At 45.4% G+C, this 22,244-nt stretch overlaps 1 protein-coding gene across 1 annotated transcript in view; it reads right to left on the reverse strand.

Moving 5' to 3' along the window:
* LOC142301400 (tyrosine 3-monooxygenase-like) overlaps positions 1 to 22,244 on the reverse strand; it is a 207,858-nt gene that overhangs the window by 134,951 nt on the left and 50,663 nt on the right. The window contains exon 4 of the mRNA XM_075342399.1: positions 8,319 to 8,386. Within this exon, the coding sequence (XP_075198514.1) occupies positions 8,319 to 8,386 (68 nt within the window). The remainder of the gene's footprint in view (positions 1 to 8,318; positions 8,387 to 22,244) is intronic.

Below are 22,244 nucleotides of genomic sequence, written 5' to 3' on the forward strand. Positions count from 1 at the left end.
CTGTAATGTTTTAATTTTTGCACTAAATTACCGTAGCTTTGTAAGGGCTTGTTTACTGCATAGTGAGCCATAGATTATATACTGTAAATGTCATTTGGGGGTAGATATAATATAATATTTTGATCTCTTCTAATTGCTTTCTTTTATGGTGTTGTAGTGATCAAAGAAACACAGTTCTGGTTTTTCAATTTCTTTTCATATTACAGTATTTACTGATCTAGTTAATTATTTTTTTAATCTGATAGATTGAATTTTTATGAATGCAGCAATATCACATAACTTTTTATTATTTTCTTTATTTTTAATGGGGAAAAAAGGGGAAAAATGGATAGATATTTTTACATCTACCGGCCATCGTCTGACCATTTTTGCTATGAAGTGTAAATATTGCAGTACATATTGAAAAATCACAGATTCCTATGAAGGCCAGCCACAGGCTAAGCTTCACAGGAACACTATCATGGTAGACACAGGGACCTTCAGCACTTTTCAGGCTTCAATGGCAAGTCATGGGTGTGTAGAGCGGCTAGGGGAGGCAGTAGTTGTCGTGCGTACAGGGGCTGCCAGGCCGCAGCTCAGCTCTTTGGTAACCCCTTGCATCTTGGACGCCACTCCACTGCAGGGATGCTTTGGCCACAGTTCATTCTTCCACTGAGACAATGAAACCGAAACATATGGGGAGGCAGTAGTTGTCGTGCGTACAGGGGCTGCCAGGCCGCAGCGCAGCTCTTTGGTAACCCCTTGCGTCTTGGATGCCACTCCACTGCAGGGATGCTTTGGCCACAGTTCATTCTTCCACTGAGACAATGAAACCGAAACATATGCACTTGTTTTAACCAGCCGAACTTTACTTGCATTCACCAAATGGGTACTTTCAATTCGTATAACATGGCCACCATCTCTGACCCCGACGGGGTTCCCTCCAAACTCCATTTTATCGTTAAATTTATCGGCCCACCGCTTTCCTGGCACCTGAGCTCCTTCGAATGCTACTAGGCCCCTCATTCTCCTGTCTAATGTCACACTGCACTAGCCAATTCAAAAAATCCTTAAACCACTCCATCCCACCCACAAGGATTTAGCTTGCACTATTGAAGGTCTTATTTTGACAGCACTTCTCCGCCTGTGCTTCTGGCCAAGACCTACTCTTTTCCTTTACGTGCCAACTGACCTTTCGGACTCGCAGGGAAATTTGTTGGGTTTTCAATCTAGGAAAGATGGATGCCACCTCAACTGTCCGGATTCAACCCCTTTTCTGGGGACGCAGTTAGAAACAGTCCTCTAATGAGTATGACCCCGCATGTCCCGTGTCAAAGGGTTAACCCTTAGGATCTTCTGTAATCAAATGTTTTGGGCTTCTTGTCTCTTTTTCCTACTGGGGACTTTCCTGACCTCCTTCTACATCCTGCCCTATTTATAATCTCTCCCACTTTCACTTAACCCCTTCCTACCTAGAGGTGTCAGGAAAGCAGTAACTGGGTCACCTTGCCACCTAGTGGCCATTTACCAAAGTACAGGGCAGACTAATACCTTTGATAAAACTTCCTGCATGTCAGCCACTTCTGCAGGGGTAGCGTAGCCTTGAACTTCCATACAGGTACACAAAGGATGGGGATGGGCTCATGGAATAATATGCCCCCAGACCGTGTGTTTTTAATGGTGCTGTCAAAGATTAACAGCAACATTTAAGGGGTTAACAGCAGTAGGCTACAACACAGCCATCATCTGCTGAGCTTGCATCAAAGACTGGGACTAACCACATGACTTAGCAATATGTCATATGTAGAGATGAGCCACCCCCCCTAGTGTTCGAGTTCGGTTCGTCGAATGGCGGGTGTGTTCATCGAACGTTCGACGAACGTTCGTCGAACACCGTCGAACCCCATTGAAAACAATGCCAGGCAAACACATGCAAACACATAGAAAACACCTTCTAAGGTGTCCAAAAGGTGACAAACAACTCAGAAGAAACCACAAACACATGGAAAAGTGACAAGTACATATACTCATGCTGAAAGAAAAGAGCTGGACGAGTAAAAGGAGGAGAAGACACAGATATAGGCATGTCATGCCCTTCTAAAATCATGTAAAAAACAGCAAGTGAACTCCAACAAGAGTCTCCATTTTTTAAAAAAAATTTGGGCACAGACACCACTTAAGGGGCATCAATTGTCCCACAGTTGCAAACTTCAAATGTTGATTTGCATGAAGCACAATCAAAAATACATAAGCCTTTTCTCTCCCCAGGATGACACAGGGGTAGAAAAGTCCTTGCGGATCCATGATTTGTTCATCTTGATGAACGTTAGTCTGTCCATATTGTCACTGGACAGACGCGTGCGCTTATCTGTCAGCATACCACCAGCAGCACTGAATACACGTTCCGAGAGAACGCTGGCTGCGGGACACGATAAGATCTCCAAGGCGTAAGTGGCGAGCTCATGCCATTTTTCCAGATTGGAAGCCCAAAATTTGCAAGGCTCCAGTTGCACAGTCATGGCATCAATATTCACTTGGAGATACTCCGGTATCATCCTCTCCAGGCATTCACTATGTGTCAGACTTCTTGTGTCTTGTGGCCTTGCAAAGGATGGTCTAAAAAATTAATGAAACGATTCCATAAAATTGCTGTTATCACCAGATACGGTGTTGCTGGTATGGTTTGAGTGATGATGACTCGACAGTCCCATGGTTGGCAAAATAGAACTGTGAGATTCACTCTGTGCACCACTGGTGTTTAGTGGAAAAGCCAATCTCAGATTGTGTAACAGCTTCTGCTGATACTCCTTCATATGTGCGTCCCTTTCTATGGCAGGAATTATTTCGCCAAATTTTGACTTGTACCGGGGATCTAAGAGTGTGGCAAGCCAGTAGTCAGCATTACTTTGAATTCTGACAATCCAAGGGTTATGTTGTAGGTAGTGCAGCAAGAAGGCGTTCATGTGTCTTGCGCAATCAGGAGAACCAAGTCCTTGCTGTGTTGTTGGCGGCGAGGTGAGAATCATGCTTCCTTCCTCTGCCCTCTCCACCCAACCTCGCACAACAGAAATATGATCAAGGTCTCCCTCATCTGCTGAGTCTTCCATGCCCATCGGCAGTTCGTCCTCCTTTTCTTCCTGTGCTCCTGCACCTTTCTCAACAGTTTGACTGCTACCATGTACCCTTGTTAATCCCTCTCCCCCACCGTCCCATGCCTGCCGCCTTGGTGCTGCTGACCGTCTGGACCTTGTAGATCATGGTATCCCTTCCGCATATGAATCCTCCTGTACTTCCTCCCCTTCCTCTTGTCCCACCACCTGACTCCGAATACTGTTTAGAGTGTGCTCCAGCATGGAAATGACTGGAATTGTCATGCTGATAATGGCATAATCAGTGCTAAACATCTTCGTCACCATGTCGAAACTGTGCAGAAGGGTGCATAGGTCCTTCATGTGAGACCACTCCTGCAGCGTGATCTGCCCCACCTCTGGATCTCGTTGGCCCAGGCTATACGTCATAACGTATTGCACCAGGGCTCTGCGGTGCTGCCACAGTCGCTGCAACATGTGTAGAGTCGAATTCCAGTGTGTCGGCACATCGCATTTCAGCCGGTGAACCAGCAGGCTGATAGACTTCTGGAGTGATGCAAGTCGTTCAGCTGCACGGTGTGAACAGCAGAAGTGAGCACATAGTGACCGTGCCCTCTGCAGAAACCCATGTAGGCCAGGATAGTGGGTTAAAAACTGCTGAACAACAAGGTTCAACACGTGAGCCATGCAAGGCACATGTGTCACATTGCCCTGGCGAAGGGCAGCACCCAGGTTTGCAGCACTGTCGTACACGGCCTTCCCTGGCTGCAGGTTGAGTGGAGACAACCATTGATGAAACTCAGTCTCCAGAGCTGACCACAACTCCTCAGCTGTGTGACTCACATTTCCCAGACATTTGTACGTAAAGACCGCCTGATGCCGTTGAGCTCTGCTGCCAGCATAGTAAGGAGGTGTGCGGGATTCCTTGTGCGCAGTTACAACGCGGGCGGCCTGACCGGACAGGCTTTGGGCGGAGGTGGAGGACCCAGACGAGGTGTAAGAGACAGAAACAGTTGAGGAACTTCTACATACAGATGATTGACTCACAACTCGTGGGGACGGCAAGACTTGTACAGCAGACCCTTCTCCATCTCTCACCATAGTTACCCAGTGCCCAATCAGCAACATGTGGTGAAATGCACCCTGTCACACACAGAGTTTCTCAAGGAAGCGGTGATGTTGTGTGCGACATGCTGGTGTAGCGCAGGCACACCTTTCTTGGAGAAGTAGTGGCAACTGGGCATCTTGTACTGGGACACTGCGACGGACATAAGGTCTCGAAAATCCTGTGTGTCCACCAGGCAGAAACGCAGCATTTCTGTAGCCAACAGCTTGCAGATGCTGAAAGTCAACCTCTTAGATTTGTCATGGCTAGGAGGAAATGGTCTTTTACTTGTTCACATCTGAGGGACCGAGGGCTGGCTGCTGTGCTGAGATGGCGTTGAGTAGGGTGTCCCTGGCAAACTGCTGGTCAGTGAGAAAGGTGCAGGCAGAGACATAATGTTGCCTTCATTCAAAGGTGGTGCTCTCGATGTCTGAGAGAGCTCAACACCAGCAGCTTTTTCCACTTCAAAACAACTGACAACTTGCCAATCACACTGCCTGTTGCGGGTAAAGAGTTGGAAGGTCTACGTCCAAAAGCATGTGTGATGGCTGTCCCCACAGTCACAGAGGATGAAGAGCACACGGATGCACTTGAAGGGGCAGACGGTGGTTGGCCCGGTCTGCTAGGCCTCATTGTAGCACAGTGAGCTTCCCATTGCGACTTATGCTTCATATCCATGTGACTGTTCATGGACGAAGTACTCAAACTAGTGAGTTTTGGCCTCTACTTAGAGATTGGCGACAAATCTTACAGATGACATGAGTTGGGTGATCCTTTGTGATGTCAAGAACCAGGCTAGGTAAGGCTTAGAGCCCATGCGACCTGCAGAGCCATCCCGACTTGTGTTCAGAGGCAGAGTTGTGGCTGAGGATGCAGTTGTTGACGTGCTTCCAGTACTCCATCTCTGTTCAGGAAGGCGCAACCTAACCTTGTCGTCAGTAGCATTTTCCTCCACCTCCTCTGCTGACCTCATCGACTGTCTGTGAGTTGACAGTAAGTGGAATCTCCAATGTTATCATCACCCTGTGTGTTCTCACTCCCCTCGTCCTCAGCGACAACCTCTTCCTGCCCTGAGCGAATAGCCAAGGTGTTGTTCCAATCAGGTATCTGAGTCTCATCATCATCAGCATGTTCCTCATTGTCTCCACCAAGAGGAGTTACAGTTTGGTAATGAGGGTCTACATTATGCTCAGAACCTTCTTCATCTGGGCTTGGATCCGACTCGCAAAGCTTCTGGGCATCAGTGCAGATCATTTCCTGGTCTGGACTCACTGCAGCTTTGGAGCAGACCTCTGATTCCCAAGCTATAGTGTGACTGAACAGCTCTGCAGACTCCACCATCTCTGTTACCCCACACTCCCAAGGGCGGGTTGAGACTTGAGAACTGGTAGGAAGCAAGTGCAATTGGGGTGACAAATCAGAGGACTGGAGTATTTGGGATGTTGATGAAGTTGAAGTGGAGGAGAGGCGACGCACTTGAGATCCATTCAACACCTGCTCTTTTTGTGCCTCCTCTACATTTGGTAGCGATGGTCATGTCCGTAAGAAAGGGATCATATCAGATTGTCCACGGAAAGAAGTAGACAACTTATTTTGGCTGGAAGATGGTCTTTCCTCAACAGATGTTACTGTTGCTTTACCACCTACCACACAGACACAAACTTTTTTTCCCTTTCCAACATGCCTGTTTCCCTTTCCACCAGCATCTGGCCTTTTGCCACTCATTTTGTATGTGAACAAATTGCCAACTGTTTGTTGCAGTTAAAAATTAGCTACTACAGATGGAGAGGTGGGGTAGCTTTCTTGACAGCAGTGCTCTGCCGCTGACTATCACACACTGATACTATGCCCAAGGGATTGCCTGGAGAAGCTGCAGTTAATAATTGGCTACTACAGATGGAGAGGTGGGGTAGCTTTCTTGACAGTAGTGCTACGCCATTGACTATCCCACACTGATAATATGCCCAAGGCATTGCCTGGACTAGCTGCAGTTAAAAATTGTCTAGCAGAAATGGAGAACTGGGCTATGTTTGTGGAAAGCAGTGGTACATCACTGAGTATCACACATGCTGATACTATGCCCCAAACAATTGCCTGCACTTTTTGCAGTTACAAATTGTCTAGCAGAAATGGAGAACTGGGCTATGTTTGTGGAAAGCAGTGGTACGTCACTATCACACACGCTGATACTATGCCCCTAACTACTGCCTGCACTTTTTGCAGTTACAAATTGTCTAGCAGAAATGGAGAACTGGGCTTTGTTTGTGGAAAGCAGGGGTACGTCACTGAGTATCACACACACTGATACTATGCCCCAAGGAATTGCCTGGACTTTTTGCAGTTAAAAATTGTCTAGCAGAAATGGAGAACTGTGCTATCTTTGTGGAAAGCAGTGGTACGTCACTGACTATCACACACGCTGATACTATGCCCCAAGGAATAGCCTGCACTTTTTGCAGTTACAAATTGTCTAGCAGAATGGAGAGGTGGGCTATGTTCGTGGAAAGCAGTGGTACGTCACTGACTATCACGCATGCTGATAATATGCCCCAAGGAATAGCCTGCACTTTTTGCAGTTACAAATTGTCTAGCAGAAATGGAGAAGTGGGCTATGTTTGTGGAAAGCAGTGGTACATCACTGACTATCACACACGCTGATACTATGCCCCAAGGAATTGCCTGCACTTTTTGCAGTTAAAAACTGTCTAGCAGAAATGGAGAAGTAAGCTACCTTTGTGGAAAGCAGTGGTATGTCACTGACTATCACACACGCTGATACTATGCCCCAAGGAATTGCCTGAGCTGATTTAGACAGACGCTATGAAAAACCCTTGCACAGCACTGACACAGACCTGCCTAGCAAAAATGGCTATGAACTGCTCTAATCTAGCCCTGAAAAGGGCTGAAATTACAAGTATTCCCTAATCCCTAACCAATGTGTAGATTGCACTGTATAAGTGTATAGCGCCCACAGCAGCAGCAGCAGCAGCAGCGGAAGTGGTGACTGACACACACCCACAGCACTGAGATAATGGCGGCGATGGGGAAAATGGCCGGGTCTTTTAGGGCAAGGACATGTGACATGCACAGTCAATGAAACATGCACTTGCTTGTCTGCCAAAAATCCACTTTGCTGTGTGTATGTGTGTGATTGGCTGGCAGCCTGGCCTGCCCCACTGTATGCACGGTTAGGAAAAAAAGATGGCGATCGCCATTCTTTCAGCACTCAGGAGCACTGATCTAAACCCCGTTCCCCCCCCCCCGCACACTATACGCTAAATTTTGATAATATCATTATTAACAGTGACTGACAGTATTACAGTGAAAAGCCAGCTAGTAACTAGCTACGCTTTTGGTGATCGAACTGTTATCGAATGGTAACTCGAACAGTCGAACGTTAAGCAAATCATTCGAGTTCGTTGAGCTACTCAAACATTGCCCAAAAGAACTCGAATTTGAAATTGGCGAATGGTTCGATTCGAACATTGCTCATCTCTAGTCATATGTTGGTAAGGAGATAAAAGCATATAAAGTCTGTCAGTGCAGTGTATCATTAAACAGGCTGTTTGTTACCATGAGTTATCATCCATTCATTTATAACCACATATGTTAAGGTCACATCGATATTCTATAGATAAAATAACATTGTGTCAGTTTGGTGGCAGTCCAACACTTGGAACCCAGATTAGCTTTTTGTAGGTCCCGCCATGGCTGGATGTACAGTATACATCATACAGAGCTGTAACAGCACAGCTCCGTTTACTGAGTAGTGTCCATTCTCAGGTACTGCAGCTCTGCTCACACTCATTTTAGAAGGAGTTGAGCTTCAGCAGCCAAGAATGACTCAGACACCCCCATACTTTGCACTGACAAGGGGCAAGCACCCCGAAACACCGTGTCTGCAAATTGGGATTCTGATCTGGCTTATATATCCTGAGTCATATTGCAAAGGATTGTTAAAAATCCACTTGTGACTTTTACGATCGCTACTTCCAATAGGTGGCGCTGTGCTAGAGTTTGTCTCCTTTACTGGAGAGACAATTTGAATACTAAAGGTAGGTAATTTTTGACTTAGACAACCTCCTTAACATAGCTTTGCTAAATTTGGAACTTATATACTATGTTTGTATTTTAAAATATCTTACTCTTTATAGTTATAAGCCAGTTCTGCAAAATATCCTCTTCTTTTCTTGTATTCCTGGTCACCAAATCCCTATGAAAAAGTGACAAGAGATAAGACACAAGTGTACCAGTTTAGTTGGTGATGTGGTTAGAAGAGCTAAAGAATTATTATGAAAAGATTACTAAAACGTGTGTATATATACCGATAGGCTCAGAAATATTTGGATTGTGAGTGATTTGGCCTCTACTTGCTGGTATTTTATATTTAAAATGAAGCGAGATGCAAATGAAGGGGAGATTTTCAGGTTTAATTAAAGGGATTGAATAAAAATATCCTGTGAAACATTTACGAATTGTAAATACAAAGCCTCCTCAATTAAGGGGCTCAAATGTAATTGGAAAAATTTACTTTTCCATAAATAAAATATTCATTTTTAATACTTTGTAGAGAATCCTTTGCAGGCAATGACTGTCTGACGTTTGAAAGATATAGACATCATCAAACGCTGATTTTCCTCCTTTGTGATGCTTTACCAGACCTATACTGCAGCTGATTTTAGTTGTTGTTTGTGGGTACTTTGTGTTATGTTTTGTCTTATAAGGAACCTGTCAGCTGCAATATGCACCTAGAACCATGAGCATAGTATTTCTAAAGATCTTTTATCTTATGCTAATAATCGCGGGGACTCGTCCTAAGGGTGTTATATCCCCCGACTAACCGCCCTCCTAGCATGTTAGCATGCCCACAGGGGTGTACTAATATGCTATTCAATGCGGCATCACCAGCGGTGACACTCGTACCTGTGTTCACTGTGACCTCACTTCTGAATGCCGGGCACTTCCGGTCATGCGCAGTAGACCTCTTTGAAGCCAGAACGTGTACACCCGTGTTCATATTACGCATGACTCGAAGTGCTCAGCATTTATACCAATATTTGCTATCTGCATTTCCACTCCCCTATATTTCAGCCATTAACTTTTGTTTGAGCTTTACTATGGATATGTTTATGTGAAATTCATTACATATTAGTATTATATGGTGTTTACACCCTTGTTTTTAATGAATTCACAATAAAGCTTACTCATTTTATTTTGTCTCTTTGTTCTTTTTCTTGTAAATTGCTTTGTTCAGTTTGTCACAGTACATGTTGGCATTCATGGTTCCCTCAATGAACTGTAGTGCCCCACAGCATTCATGCAGCTCCAAACCATGACACTGCCACCACCATCCTTGACTGTAGGCAAGACTTTGTACTCCTCACCTAGTTGCTGCCACATACGCTTAACACCATCTGAACCAAATAATTTTACCTTGGTCTCATCAGACCACAGGACATTGTTCCAGTAATCCTTGCCCTTAGTCTACTTGTCTTCAGCAAACTGTTTGAGGGTTTTGTTGTGCATCATCTTTAGAAGAGGCTTCCCCCTGGGATGACTGCCATGTAGACCAATTTGATGTAGTGTGCCTTGTATGATCTGAGCACAGACAGGCTAGCACCCCCCAGTCCTTTAACCTCTGCATCAATGCTGGCTGCACTCATATGTCTATTTTGAAAAGACAACCTCTGGATATGATACTGAGCACATGCACATGACTTCTTTGGTTGACCATGGGAGGCCTGTTCTCAGTGTAAGCAGTCTTGTTAAATTGCTGTATGGTCTTGGCCACCGTGCTGCAGCTCATTTTCAGGGTGTTAAAAATCTTCTTGTAGCCTATGCCATCTTTATGTAGAGCAGACCTGGGCAAGGGGCGGCCCGCGGGCCACATCCGGCCCGCCTACTCTCTGTGCTCAGGGCTTCCTTGCTGGCTGGTCAGTGATGAGGGCAATCGGACCTGTTGTCCGGAGCTCCAGGCTCCAGGAGTCCCGTGGTCAGATTGCCGTCATCACACGCTGCGTGCCGGGTAGGAAACAGAGAACAGATCCTGCAGCTCCGCACAGTCAGTGCAGGCAGCGGAACGCAGGAATCTCTCCTCTGTTCCCTGTCCGGCACTTTTCTCTGTGACACACGCGCGCCCTGATATCGTCAGTACGGCGCGCGTGTGTCATTTGAAAAGTTCCCGCCCGGCAGGAGAAGAAGCTGCAGCGGCGGGGCCTGTACGGAGAGAAGCAGCGGTGCTGGCTCCTAAGAAAACAGCATCGGCGCAGCCTGGGCATGTGAAAGGGAAGCCGCTCAGCGGGGGGCTCGTACGGAGGTGCCTGAGGAGGGGACAATAAGAAGAGATAGGTGAGTGGTTACTAGTAACCTGCGGGGGGGGAGGGGGTTAACTGTTGACAAATATTTGGGGTGTAGTGGTTTAGTATATGGGAATGTAGTTTTACAGGTGTGGTATATGGGGGGGTGTAGTGGTGTAGTATATAGTGGTGTAGTATATAGGGGTGTAGGGGTGTAGTATAATACAGGTGTATATAGGGGTTTAGTGGTGTAGTATAATACAGGTGTATATAGGGGTGTAATATAATACAGGTGTATATAGGGGTGTAGTGGTGTAGTATAATACAGGTGTATATAGGGGTGTAGTATAATACAGGTGTATATAGGGGTGTAGTATAATAAAGGTGCATATAGGGGTGTAGTGGTGTAGTATAATACAGGTGTATATAGGGGTGTAGTATAATACAGGTGTATATAGGGGTGTAGTATAATACAGGTGTATATAGGGGTGTAGTGGTGTAGTATAATACAGGTGTATATAGGGGTGTAGTATAATACAGGTGTATATAGGGGTGTAGTATAATACTACACCCCTATATACACCTGTATTATACTAAACCCCTGTATACACCTGTATTATACTACACCACTACACCCCTATATACACCTGTATTATACTACACCCCTATATACACCTGTATAATACAGGTGTATATAGGGGTGTAGTGCTGTAGTATAATACAGGTGTAATATATAGTGGTGTAGTATAATACAGGTGTATATAGGGGTGTAGTATAATACAGGTGTATATAGGGGTGTAGTGCTGTAGTATAATACAGGTGTAGTATATAGGAGTGTAGTATAATACAGGTGTATATAGGGCTGTAGTATAATACAAGTGTAGTATATAAGGGTGTAGTGATGTAGATTATCACAGGTGTAGTATATAGTGATGTAGTGCTGCAGTTTATTACAGGTGTAGTATATAGTGATGTAGTATATTACAGGTGTATATAGGGGTGTAGTGATGTAGTATATAGTGGTATAGTATATAGAGGTGTAGTTTATTACAGGTGTAGTTTATAGGGATGTATATTACAGGTGTAGTATGTGGCGGGTGTAGTGATGTAGTATATGGGGATTGTGTGTGTATGTATGTATACATTGTGTGTATGTGTATATATATTATATACACACACAGTATATATGCGTGTGTGTGTGTATATATATATATATATATATATATATATATATATATATATGTATAACCGAGTTAATTATATTAGTCCGGCCCTCTAAAACCATCCCAACTTCTTATGCGGCCCCATGGGAAAATTAATTGCCCACCCCTGATGTAGAGCAACGTTGTTTTTTTTCTAATCCTCAGAGACTTATTTGCCAGGATGTGCCATGTTGATCTTCCAGTGACCAGTATGAGAGAGCGTGTAAGTGATTAAACCAAATTTACAACACCTGCTCCCCATTCACACCTGAGACCTTGTGACACTACTGAGTTACATGACACTGGTGAGGAAAAATGGCTAATTCAGCACAATTTGGCCATTTTCACTTAGGGGTGTGCTCACTTTTTTACCAGCAGTTTAGACATTAATGGCTGTCGGTTAAGTTATTTACAGGCCACACCAAATTTACATTGTTATACAAGATGTACACTACTTTACATTGTATCAAAGTGTCATATTGTCAGTGTTGTCCCATGAAAAGATATAATAAAAAATGTACAAAAATAAGAGGGGTGTACTCACTTTTGTGTTATACTATATATACAAAATTGTTATCTTATACTAATGTTATAACATTGTACAATATTCACTTTTCTATAACATATTAATACTTATATACACTGCACTTCAAATGTTTGGGGTCACCCAGACAATTTCGTCTATTTCATGACAAATTAGTTTTATTTATCAAATGAGTTGCATAATGAATAGAAATTATAGTCCAGACATTGATGAGGTTAGAAATAATGGTTTTTCAAACTTTGCTTTCGTCACAGAATGCTCCTTTGCAGCAATTCCAGCTTTGCAGCCCTTTGGCATTCAAGCAGTTAATTTGGTGAGGTAATCTGGAGATATTTCACCCCATGCTTCCCCCCTCCCACAAGTTGGATTGGCTTGATGGGCACTTTTTGCATACCATACGGTCAAGCTACTCCCACAACAGCTCAATAGGGTTGAGATCTGGTGACTGGGCTGGCCACTCCATTACAGATAGAATACCAGCTGCCTGCTTCTTCCCTAAATAGTTCATGCATAATTTGGAAGTGTGCTTTGGGTCATTGCCCTGAGTGTAGAATGAAATTGGCTCCAATCAAGCGCTGTATACAGGGTATGGCATGGCATTGCAAAATGGAGTGATAGTCTTCCTTATTCAAAATTCCTTTTACCTTGTACAAATCTCCCATTTAACAGCACCAAAGCAACCCCAGACCATCACATTACCTCCACCATGCTTGACAGATGGCATCAGGCTCTCTTCCACCATCTTTTCAGTAGTTCTGCATCTCACAAATGTTCTTATGTGTGATCCAAACACCTCAAGCTTTCGTCTGTCCATAACACTTTTTCCAATCTTCCTCTGTCCAATGTCTGTGTTCTTTTTCCCATATTAATCTGTTCCTTTTATTAGCCAGTCTCAGATATGGCTTTTTCTTTGCCACTCTGTCCTGAAGACCAGCATCCCGGAGTCGCCTCTTCACTGTAGACGTTGACACTGGCATTTTGCGGGTACTATTTAATGGAGTTGACAGTTGAGGACCTGTGAGGCGTCAATTTCTCAAACTAGAGACTCTAATGTACTTATCTTGTTGCTCTGTTGTGCAGTGGAGCCTCCAACTTCTCTTTCTACTCTGGTTAGAGCCTGTTTGTGCTCTCCTCTAAGTGAATAGTACACACCGATGTAGGAAATCTTCAGTTTCTTGGCGATTTCTCTTCATTTCTAAGAACAAGAATAGACTGTCGAGTTTCAAATGAAAGTTCTCTTTTTCTGTCCATTTTGAGAGTTTAACCCCTTCACGACCGCGGGCAGTAAAATTACGTCCTATTTTAACGTGACTTAACGACCAGGGACGTAATTTTACTGCCTAAACTTCATTTGATTGCCGTGGCCATAGCAACGGCTTTCAAATGATGTCCCCTGCTGTTTCTTACAGCAGGGGACCTTTGCTTGACCCCAGGGGGGGTGGCATCGCCACCCCCTATCGACGATCGATGTGATTGGCTGTTCAAATCTGAACCGCCAACCACATCGATCGCACTAATTTCGGCAAAAATAATGCCCGAATTAGTGCGATCCTGTGAGATCCAGCTATGAGATGCCGCAGCTGCTGCAGCATATCATAGGTGGACCTCAAACATGTCTCCCCCAGCCCCTGCAGCACTGATTGGAGCGATCGTGCTATGACGCGCAATCGCTCCAATCAGTGTGCAGTGGGGCGGTCTGATCTGCCGGTGGCCGCCCTCCCCAGGCCTGTACTGCTCTGGGGACCCTCCCCCAACATGGCTGCAGCGTGGAGTGGCTGGTACTTTTGGTACCACGCCACCGCTGCTGCCGCCGCAGACGCCGCCTCTGCTGTCACCGCGCCAGCTCCAAAGGTAAGTATTGCGCTCCGGCGATGGCCCCTGCGCGCTCCCGTGAAGGCCCCTGCGCGCTCCCGTGAAGGCCCCTGCCCGTGCCCCCCCAGATCTGCCCCCCTACGCCCCGATCTGCCCCCCTACGCCCCGATCTGCCCCCCGGCATCCCGATCTGCTCCCCACGCGATCTGCCTGCCTCCTCTGTCATCTGCTTCCAAGGTTCCTTCCTTCTGCCTTTGCTTCTCCGCCCCCTCTGCTCTCCCTCTAACCCCCCCATCTGCCCCCCCTCTGCCCCCCCCTCTCCCCATCCCCCCCTGCCCCCCCCGACGTCCTCTTACCTGCCTTCACGGGTCGTCCGAGGTCTTCACTGGCCCGATCACATCTGCCTCCATCGCTGGGTCCTTCTGCTGATCTGTCCAACGTCCTGCCTGCTGCTGGTGTAAAGCTGTCTATCTCACTGCCTTCTTGTTCCTCTGCAACTCTTCTGGTCAGTGATCCTCTTGGTACTGTGAGTATAACTTTTTTTTTTTTTTTTTCTTGTATCCTGTCCATTTTTACACTTCATCTGTCCGTGCGTCCCGCCAAGCGCTGATCAGGGATGCAGATAACGGATCTGCATCCGTGGTCAGTTTTTGGCATGACTTTTTTCCGTATTCGCGACGCTTTTTGTATCGCGTCCGTCCGTGCGTCCCGCCGAGCGCTGATCAGGGATGCAGATAACGGATCGGCATCCCTGCTCAATTTTTGGCGTGACTTTTTTCCGTATTCGCGACGCTTTTTGTATCGCGTCCGACCGTGCGTCCCGCCGAGCGCTGATCAGGGATGCAGATAACGGATCGGCATCCCTGCTCAATTTTTGGCGTGACTTTTTTCCGTATTCCCGACGCTTTTTGTATCGCGTCCGACCGTGCGTCCCGCCGAGCGCTGATCAGGGATGCAGATAACGGATCGGCATCCCTGCTCAATTTTTGGCGTGACTTTTTTCCGTATTCCCGACGCTTTTTGTATCGCGTCCGACCGTGCGTCCCGCCGAGCGCTGATCAGGGATGCAGATAACGGATCGGCATCCCTGCTCAATTTTTGGCGTGACTTTTTTCCGTATTCCCGACGCTTTTTGTATCGCATCCGTCCGTGCGTCCCGCCGAGCGCTGATCAGGGATGCAGATAACGGATCGGCATCCCTGCTCAATTTTTGGCGTGACTTTTTTCCGTATTCGCGACAATTTTTGTATCGCATCCGTCTGTGCGTCCCGCCGAGCGCTGATCAGGGATGCACATAACATATCTGCATCCATGGTCAATTTTTGGCGTGACTTTTTTTTTTACGTATCCCCGACGCTTTTTTTATCGCATCCGACCGTGCGTCCTGCAGCGACCGATCAGTGCACTGCGTCTGTGCGTTTGAAAAGTCAAATGGCGCTCCTTCTCTTCTGAGCCCCGCCATGCGCCCAAACAATTACTTTCCACCACATATGAGGTATCTGCGTACTCAGGAGAAAATGCACAATACGTTTTATGGTGCATTTTTTCCTGTTACCCTTGTGAAAAAAAAAGCTACCTAGTTGAAGCAACCGTTTTGTGGTAAAAAAAATTTTTTTCTTTTCACGGCTCAACGCTATAAACTTCTGTGAAGCCCCCAGGTGTTCAAAGTGCTCACCAAACATCTAGAAAAATTATTTCAGGGCTCTAGTTTCCAAAATGGTGTCACTTGTGGGGGAGCTCCACTGTTTAGGCACCATAGGGGGTCTCCAAACGTGACATGGCGTCCGCTAATGATTCCAACCAATTTTGCTGTCAAATGGCGCTCCTTCTCTTCTGAGCCCCGCCATGCGCCCAAACAATTACTTTCCACCACATATGATGTATCTGCGTACTCAGGAGAAAATGCACAATACATTTTATGGTGCATTTTTTCCTGTTACCCTTGTGAAAAAAAAAGCTACCTAATTGAAGCAACCGTTTTGTGGTAAAAAATTTTTTTTTTCTTTTCACGGCTCAACGCTATAAACTTCTGTGAAGCCCCCAGGTGTTCAAAGTGCTCACCAAACATCTAGAAAAATTATTTGAGGGCTCTAGTTTCCAAAATGGGGTCACTTGTGGGGGAGCTCCATTGTTTAGGCACCTCAGGGGGTCTTCAAACCTGACATGGCGTCCGCTAATGAGTGCAGCTAATTTTGCATTTAAATGGCGCTCCTTGCCTTCCGAGCACTGCCGTGTGTCCAAACATTTGATTTCCACCACATATGAGGTATCTGCGTACTCAGGAGAAAATGGACAATACATTTTATGTTGCATTTTTTCCCGATACCCTTGTGAAAAAAAAAGCTACCTAGTTGAAGCAACAGTTTTGTGGTAAAAAAAATTTTTTTTTCTTTTCACGGCTCAACGTTATAAACTTCTGTGAAGCCCCCAGGTGTTCAAAGTGCTCATCAAACATCTAGAAAAAATATTTGAGGGCTCTAGTTTCCAAAATGGGGTCACTTGTGGGGGAGCTCCATTGTTTAGGCACCTCAGGGGGTCTTCAAACCCGACATGGTGTCCGCTAATTAGTGCAGCTAATTTTGCGTTCAAAAATTCAAATGGCGCTCCTTGCATTCCGAGCACTGCCGTGTGTCCAAACATTTGATTTCCACCACATATGAGGTATCTGCGTACTCAGGAGAAAATGGACAATATATTTTATGGTGCATTTTTTCCTGATACCCTTGTGAAAAAAAAAGCTACCTAGTTGAAGCAACAGTTTTGTGGTAAAAAAAATTTTTTTTCTTTTCACGGCTCAACGTTATAAACTTCTGTGAAGCCCCCAGGTGTTCAAAGTGCTCATCAAACATCTAGAAAAAATATTTGAGGGCTCTAGTTTCCAAAATGGGGTCACTTGTGGGGGAGCTCCATTGTTTAGGCACCTCAGGGGGTCTTCAAACCCGACATGGCGTCCGCTAATTAGTGCAGCTAATTTTGCGTTCAAAAATTCAAATGGCGCTCCTTGCATTCCAAGCACTGCCGTGTGTCCAAACATTTGATTTCCACCACATATGAGGTATCTGCGTACTCAGGAGAAAATGGACAATACATTTTATGTTGCATTTTTTCCCGATACCCTTGTGAAAAAAAAAGCTACCTAGTTGAAGCAACAGTTTTGTGGTAAAAAATTTTTTTTTTCTTTTCACGGCTCAACGTTATAAACTTCTGTGAAGCCCCCAGGTGTTCAAAGTGCTCATCAAACATCTAGAAAAAATATTTGAGGGCTCTAGTTTCCAAAATGGGGTCACTTGTGGGGGAGCTCCATTGTTTAGGCACCTCAGGGGGTCTTCAAACCCGACATGGCGTCCGCTAATGAGTGCAGCTAATTTTGCGTTCAAAAATTCAAATGGCGCTCCTTCCCTTCCGAGCTCCGCTGTGCACCCAAACAATTGATTTTTACCACATATGGGGTATCGGCGTACTCAGGAGAAAATGCACAATAAATTGTAGGGTGCACTTTCTCTTTTCTCCCTTGTGAAAATGAAAATTTTATGGCTAAAGTAACATTTTTGTGTTAAAAAGTAAAATTTTCATTTTTTCCTTCCACATTGCTTTGGTTCCTGTGAAGCACCTAAAGGGTTAATAAACTTTTTGGATGTGGTTTTGAGCAGAGTGAGGGGTGCAGTTTTTAGAATGGGGTCACTTTTGGGTATTTTCTGTCACCTCGGTCTCTCAAAGTCACCTCAAATGTGATGTGGTCCCTAAAAAAAATTATTTTCTAAATTTTGTTGGAAAAATGAGAAATTGCTGATGAACTTTGACCCCTTCTAACTTCCTAACGAAAAAAAAATTTGTTTCGAAAATTGCGCTGATGTAAAGTAGACAAGTGGGAAATGTTATTTAGTAACTATTTTGTGTGACATATTTCTCAGATTTATGGGCATAAATTTTCAAAGTTTGAAAATTGCGAAATTTTCAAAATTTTCGCCAAATTTCCTAAATTTTCACAAATAAACGCAAAAAATATCGGCCTAAATTTACCACTGACATGAAGTACAATATGTCACGAAAAAACAATCTCAGAATCGCCAGGATCCGTTGAAGCGTCCCAGAGTTATAACCTGTCAAAGTGACACTGGTCAGAATTGCAAAAAATGGCCCGGTCATTAGGGTGTTTTAGTGGCCGGGGGTGAAGGGGTTAATGGAACCAACAAATGTAATGCTCCAGATTCTCAACTAGCTCAAAGGAAGGTCAGTTTTATAGCTTCTCTAATCAGCAAAACTGTTTTCAGCTGTGCTAACATACTTGCACAAACGTTTTCAAGGGATTTCTAAACATCCATTAGCCTTCTAACACAGTTAGCAAACACAATGTACCATTAGAACACTGGAATGGTGGTTGTTGGAAATGGGCCTCTCTACACCTATGTAGATATTGCATTAAAAAAGAGACTTTTGCAGCTAGAATAGTCATTTACTACCTTGACAATGTATAGAGTGTATTTCTGTTTAATTTAATGTTAGCTTCATTGAAAAAAAATGTGCTTTTCTTTCAAAAATAAGGAAATATCTATGTGACCCTAAACTTTTGAACTGTAGTTTATATTATATAATTTAAAATGTTCTATCATTTGGCGATAATAATTCAGAACTCTGCACAATAACTGTTTAAGGTATAAACTATTCAAGGCATGAAACACGATCATGAGTGTTGACGTTACAGCATTGAAAAAAGGTTCAACCTTTGCTACAAAGTGGAAACCTCTCAGCTCCCAGCTGCATAGACCCTTCCATGCATACATGGGAACTCGCTTTGTTTCCTGCCATATGGTAATAGTTACTCAGCACATACCCACCCAGGGAAATCGCCTCTCAGAGCTTCGCTAGATGACATTTTCTTGGTTTTAGATCTGACAGCAGTGGATGTAAAATATCTTAATTTCTATGTAAATGATCTGTCTGGGAAAATTATATAATACTTGATTCACATAGTAATTATATGTGAACCAAGGGTCTTTGCATAGTGGCTCCTCTACATATCTGGTTATCATGAGCAAAATATCTTATTAGTTTTATGTAAAACTATGCTTGTCATATGTCCTGTGGCTGGACTGATAATAGTCTATCATGGTTTCTAAGCAGAGCACCCCCTTGCCTGCATATATATGAAATATGCTGTATATTGAATAAATAGTATTTTTACAGAGAGCCCTTATATGCAGCATTCTAGAATACTGTATATAAGAATCCTTTATAGCGTAAGAAAAACCTTAATTATACTCACCTAGGGGGTGGTCTGGTCCGATGGTGTTGCAGCGCTCGGTCCGGCGCCTCCTCTATCTTGTGGGATCGCTGTCCTCTTGCCCAGACCGATGTGTATGACGCGCCCTGCCTCCTTTACAGAGTGGTCTCCATTATGCTCCAGTGCATGAGCACCTTGATATGCCCTGTTGAAGGCAGAGCAATGTACTGAAATGCACAAGTGCGAGAAAAAGTCAAAAGCCGCCTGCGCATGCGCCCTACAGTACTTTGGTCTCCCCTCCGCTGGGTAGTTCAAAGAGCACCTGCGCAGGAGTGCAAAGGAGGCCTCTCTGTGAATATCTCAGGACATGACATGCACATGGGGCTGGGCAAGAGAACGGTGATCCCAGAAGTTAGAGGAGGCACCGGACCGAGCGCAGAGACAACCATCGGACCGGACCGCCCGCAAAGTGAGTATTATAAAGGTGTTTTTGACATTATATAGAGCTTCCTGGGCTCTTTTATACAGTATTCAATGGCGATCTCACAAGATGAAGGACGTGATGGACTGAGAGCAAAAACACCCATTAGACAAGACCGCCCCTTAGGTGAGTATAATAGAGGTGATTTTTTTATGCAGAGTGGCCTGGGCTTTTATATTCAGCATTCTGGAATGCTATATATAAGGGCTCACTGGTGGTAGCCGCAACTTATCAGTAAACACATGTTGACAAATAGGTATGGTAAGACAAAGAAACTAAAATCTATGCAATGCAATGTATTCCTTGTAAGCAGCAGTGTCAGATCTTTGGTTTTGTGCATGAACCAGGCTCAGGAGCTAAAAATGGTGATGGTAATATTAAAATATTGACGCCATATTTCAGAATAACTGGCAAAATAAACCTCCATAATGATGTTGTTAACTGTTGCATCTAATGGAGGCTCCATTAGATGCCACAGTTAACAACACCATCTACATCAGAGGCCTCAAACACGAGGCCTGCGGGCTGCATGCGGCCCCTCAGGCTGCTTCTTGCGGCCCGCAGGACACGTGCCCCATTGGGGATCACGATCGGTGCAGGGGCTGCAGGAGTCACTGCTCACTGCTTTATTTCAGATGAAAGTTTTGCCGCCACCACACAGAGACAAGCTCTCTCTGCACTATTCCTATAGCAGCCACTGGCCAATCAGAGCCAAGCAGCTAATGTGTATGACATCACCTGCTTGCCTCTGATTGGCCGGCGACTGCCATTGGATTAGTGCAGAGAGAGCTTGACTCTGCATGGTGGCAAAACGTTCACCTGAATTTTAGATGAAGGGCTGACAGTGGCCATGATTGTCAAGGGGGGCTCATGCCTGTGGGCAGTAAGAAGAGGATGCTGAGGGAACAAAGAACATGTGAAAAGAATGTGTATGTGTGTGTGTGTGTGTGTGTCTGTCTGTCTGTCTGTCGGTCTGTGTCTGTGTAGAATGGCACAATAGAGGACAAGGATAAGATATTGCTAGTGTGTGTGTGTGTGTAGAATGGCACAAAAAGGGACCAGAATGGGATATTGCTAGTGTGTGTGTGTGTGTGTGTGTGTGTTTGTTTAAGTGCACAATAGGGGCCCAGGATGGGACATTGCTGGTGTGTGTTTGTTTAATGGCACAATAGGGGACCAGGATGGGACATTGCTAGTGTATGTGCGTGTGTGTGTTAGGGTTTGTAGAATGGCACAATAGGGGACCAGGATGGACATTGTTAATGTGTGTATGTGTGTGTGTGTGTGTGTATGTGTGTAGAATGGCACAATAGGGGACCAGAATGAGACATTGCTAGTGTGTGTATGTGTGTGTGTGTGTTTGCTTAATGGAACAATAAAGGACCAGGATGGGACATTGTTAGTGTGTGTATGTATGTGTGTGTGTTTATTTAATGGCACAATAGGGGACCAGGATGGGACATTGCAAGTGTGTGTGTGTGTGTGTGTGTGTGTGTGTAAGTGTGTGTGTGTGTGTGTGTGTGTAGAATGGCACAATGGAAGACCAGGATGGGATATTGCTTGTGTGTCGCCCTCGCGTCAGCAGCCAGGCTGCTCGGATCCGGATCTGCGGTGGCTCGAGGGGTCTCCGGACCCGGGGGTTGGGGTCGCGCGGCCACTCGGAATAAAGGGGGAATATTTACACGGGATGGTATGTTGAAGTTCGTGACGCCACCCATGGTGCGTGGTAAGATGGAGTAACACCGCTGTGATTGGGAGTACCCGTTGGCAATGGTGTGGGCAGCTAGGTGTTTAATCCCTCCACGGGTAGGGGGAATGCCCCGGGACTCGGTGATGGTGACGGGGTAGTGCCGTTGGGACGGTAAGGGTCAATTGTGTACTCACTCAGTCAAATAACGCTGACACCGACAACTGTGGTAAACCAAAGTTCTGGACACCGCTGCCGCTTAGAGGGAGCATACCTGGATCCCATGCCCATTGGTGTTTCCTGTTAGTCTGTGACCTTTGCCTTGGCACCTAGTCTTCTCTTTGGTCCCTTTAGCCTGAAACTAATCGGGTCCCACTCACCAGTATGGCTAACTGGGTGAGCTTGCTCTCAGGGTTCACGCTTGGGATTTTCTGGACTGTGCAGTGGGAAAGTCCTATCCCCCTCGCTGCGCTAGTACCCCGATTTTGGAGTTGGTGGAGAATGGATCTTGAAGGCTCCGTCCTCGTCGGGTAAATTGTCAGGACGCCTGAAGCTCCTTCCTGACCTAGGGTCCACGTACCCCGTCGTGCCCTGGCCCCTGCCTGGTGATGGCACAACGCCACCGGCTGTCCTTCTCGACAGTCCGTGCCCCTTGTCACAATCCCCTGTGACCGGGGTCCAGCTTCTACCAGGCCCAGACCAACATCTGCCACCTAGTAGTCTCAAGGAGCCCAGCTCCTGACCTCTCCTCTCGAGAGTCACTGCTCAACTGTCTGTCTCCTGATACTCCTGACCTCTCCTTAACCAACCCCCCAGTGGGCGACCCTA

Source organism: Anomaloglossus baeobatrachus, chromosome 4 (assembly GCF_048569485.1).
Source record: "Anomaloglossus baeobatrachus isolate aAnoBae1 chromosome 4, aAnoBae1.hap1, whole genome shotgun sequence".
Lineage (NCBI taxonomy): Eukaryota > Metazoa > Chordata > Amphibia > Anura > Aromobatidae > Anomaloglossus > Anomaloglossus baeobatrachus.